This window comes from Hordeum vulgare, chromosome 2H, assembly GCF_904849725.1.
Source record: "Hordeum vulgare subsp. vulgare chromosome 2H, MorexV3_pseudomolecules_assembly, whole genome shotgun sequence".
NCBI classification, from domain to species: Eukaryota; Viridiplantae; Streptophyta; class Magnoliopsida; order Poales; family Poaceae; genus Hordeum; species Hordeum vulgare.
In genome coordinates, this window is record NC_058519.1 from 45,777,213 (window position 1) to 45,779,844 (window position 2,632).

The 2,632-nt window shown below is 50.3% G+C and overlaps 1 protein-coding gene across 1 annotated transcript; it reads right to left on the minus strand.

The window, feature by feature from the left end:
- Nucleotides 1–291: 291 nt before the first annotated feature.
- LOC123429481 (protein ASPARTIC PROTEASE IN GUARD CELL 1-like) lies at nt 292–1,760 on the minus strand. The gene has a single exon (XM_045113509.1). It carries the CDS (start codon nt 1,715–1,717, stop codon nt 410–412), a length of 1,308 nt encoding a protein of 435 aa, XP_044969444.1. The 5' UTR covers nt 1,718–1,760; the 3' UTR covers nt 292–409.
- Nucleotides 1,761–2,632: the final 872 nt, after the last annotated feature.

Below are 2,632 nucleotides of genomic sequence, written 5' to 3' on the forward strand. Positions count from 1 at the left end.
TCTGCTTGGCATGACTGGTCAACAAACAAACAATAAAAAAAGTAGTCCGATCCAATTTTTCATTGCATCCACTTAAATTCAACCAGACCAAAAAATGAAGATTATTCTTGAACAAAGAATTCATTGACGAAAGAAATAATAGTACTACATAAAAATAAACCATACTACTAGCTAGTAGTAGTAAAAGGAAAAAAGACAGCGGATATTTCATGGAGTACTTGAATATCCCACGAAATGCTTCCAAAGAGGGTTAAGGGGGGTATGAATGCACCGATCTTAATACTAATTAAATTCAGCATTATAGTATTCTAGGATCCATTAATTATTCGTTATTCTTAAACTGTTCCCGCACAATTCATGCACCAACCAATGATGAATGCATTCGGCGCAGAAACATATACTCTAGGATCTAGACAGTTGCGCGGGTGTCAGCAGTACAATGCTCCTGGGCAAAGTAGAGACGATTGGCATGGAGGTCAAACGTGAACCGCGTGTCCACCTGCTGCGCCGCACCGAGCACCGTCATCTCCTCGTCCGGCACGACGAGGAAACACAGGTGCTCGTGGGTCACCTTCAGGAACAGCAGTTCCGGCTTGATGAAAAGCTTGGCCCTGTCTTCGTTCATGTTGATGGTCATGCTCGGGAGGTGCGCGTGGCCCCACGAGACAAAGCAGAGGCGGTGCCCCTGCACCGGCGCCGGCGCGCGGCGCGACCCCTGCGTCTGCATGTAGGCCACGAGCTCGGCCTCGACGATGTTGTAGGCCTCGCGAACCAGCCTTGTCAGCGGAGTCCCCGGATCGACGACGGACCCCCCTCGACGGGTTTGTGGGTTCCGTCTGAAGAACGCCGGCTGTAACCCTATAATTCTTTTCCCGTTCAAGCTGATGCTGGTGACGCCGATGTAGTACATGCTGCCGGAGCCCCGTCCCGTGAAGAGCAGCGACGTGCTGTGCGCGTGGTCGTGCCTCGGGATGTCGCGGCCGAAGCGGAGGAACCCGTGCCTGGCGTTTGGGTGGCTTTGTCCGGGGAAAAGACAGTATGAGAACCGCGAGTCGGCCAGCCTGCGCGCGGTGAGCTGGCTCAAGAACGACGTCGGGTGCCTGCTCAAGCTCAGGGCCCCGGCGAGAACGCCGTGGTTGAGGCGCTCGAACCCGTCCGTCGTGTGTGCGCAGCCGAAGGTGAGTTTGTCGACATCCGTGCCGTGTCCTCCTGTGCCGGGGCTGCCGGCGAAGCCGAACATGTCGCTGCCGAGGTAGCCGTGCGCGGCGACGTTCCAGGAGGTGGTGTAGAAGCTGCATCGGTTCCCGACGGAGGGGGTGTAGGGGGGCGTACACTTGGGGTCCGTGGCCTTCGTGTCCTTGTAGCGAGGGGACACGGCAGACTTGAAGACGGCGCCCTCCTGCCGAACCTCGGGCACGCAGGGCTGGCACTGTATCCACGTCAGATTGCCGACGAGGTCCAGCCCGAGCTTGTAGAAATGCCGGGTTTGGCCGGAGCCCACACCGACGAGGACGCCGTACAAGGGCCACCCCACGGGTGCTATGTGCGGACCTATGCTCGTCAGGTTCGCGCCAAGCCCGCCGGCTGTGTCGTGGTTGGACACGATGGGCAGACTGAATCCGGCGCTCGGTGGTGCTATATTGCCGACGATGCCATGGCTGGCCGAAATCAGCAGAGCAAAGAGGAAGATAAGCTTATAGGCATATAAAATAGACATGGTTGCTATGATCGATGAGCAACCAGGACGAGAAAGACAGATTTCGAATGCCTCCTTCGTTTGGAGGCCGTGTCTTAAATAGTCTCTAATTAGTGTAAGAAGACATACATACATGGCTTAATTGCACTGGCGAGTATCTGATGTGAATCTGAATTGTGTACTTCAGCCATTAATGCATTTATTACTTCATATTAATTAGTCCATCTCTGGAGTATGGATATGCATGCATTGGTAAGGCTGCTCATAGTGGGGAGTAACTAAGAGTAGTAACATGATGTTGTTATTAGTCTATGTTACTACCTTCATAGTGGGGAGTAACATACATGTGGTGTCATGCAAACAAACATTTATTAGGTTGTAGACACATAGTGCATTGAAATATGTGATGTGATGGTAACTAACTATGTTACCACTACCATCTCTCTCCACATTAAATACTTGCCACGTCAGATTTTTTGCCCACGTGGCGTTGATGTTACTACTTAGTTACTCCCCACTATGACTAGTCTAAGGTGCGTAAATCCTGATTGTGTGGGCATTACTATTTGGGCACTCATCTGTGCCGGACGGCCGGTCGCATGCAAGCCGCCACATTGGCTAGATCGAATTCTGTTTGATCGTCAAATTTGTTCATGCAGTAAAAAAACATCGATGGTAGCAAAAATAAACAGTAATGTAGCAAATTTTGGTCAAGTATGTAACAAAAATATGGTTGTAGCAAAAAAAGACGTTGATGATGCATTGTAGCAAAACAAAATGTGGATTGTAGCAAAAATAATCCGGTGAACTCGGGTTGCAACTCTGACTAACGTAGATGTAGCTTTTTTAGTGAACGGTTGTAGTAAAAATTGATATCGACTGTAGCAAAAATCAACACTGGTTGTAGCAAAAAAAAAAATGGTCTTCGCCGTCGCA

Excerpts from the sequence above, each read along its gene's own strand:
- LOC123429481 (XM_045113509.1), bottom strand. The coding sequence starts at position 1,717 with ATGTCTATTTTATATGCCTATAAGCTTATCTTCCTCTTTGCTCTGCTG.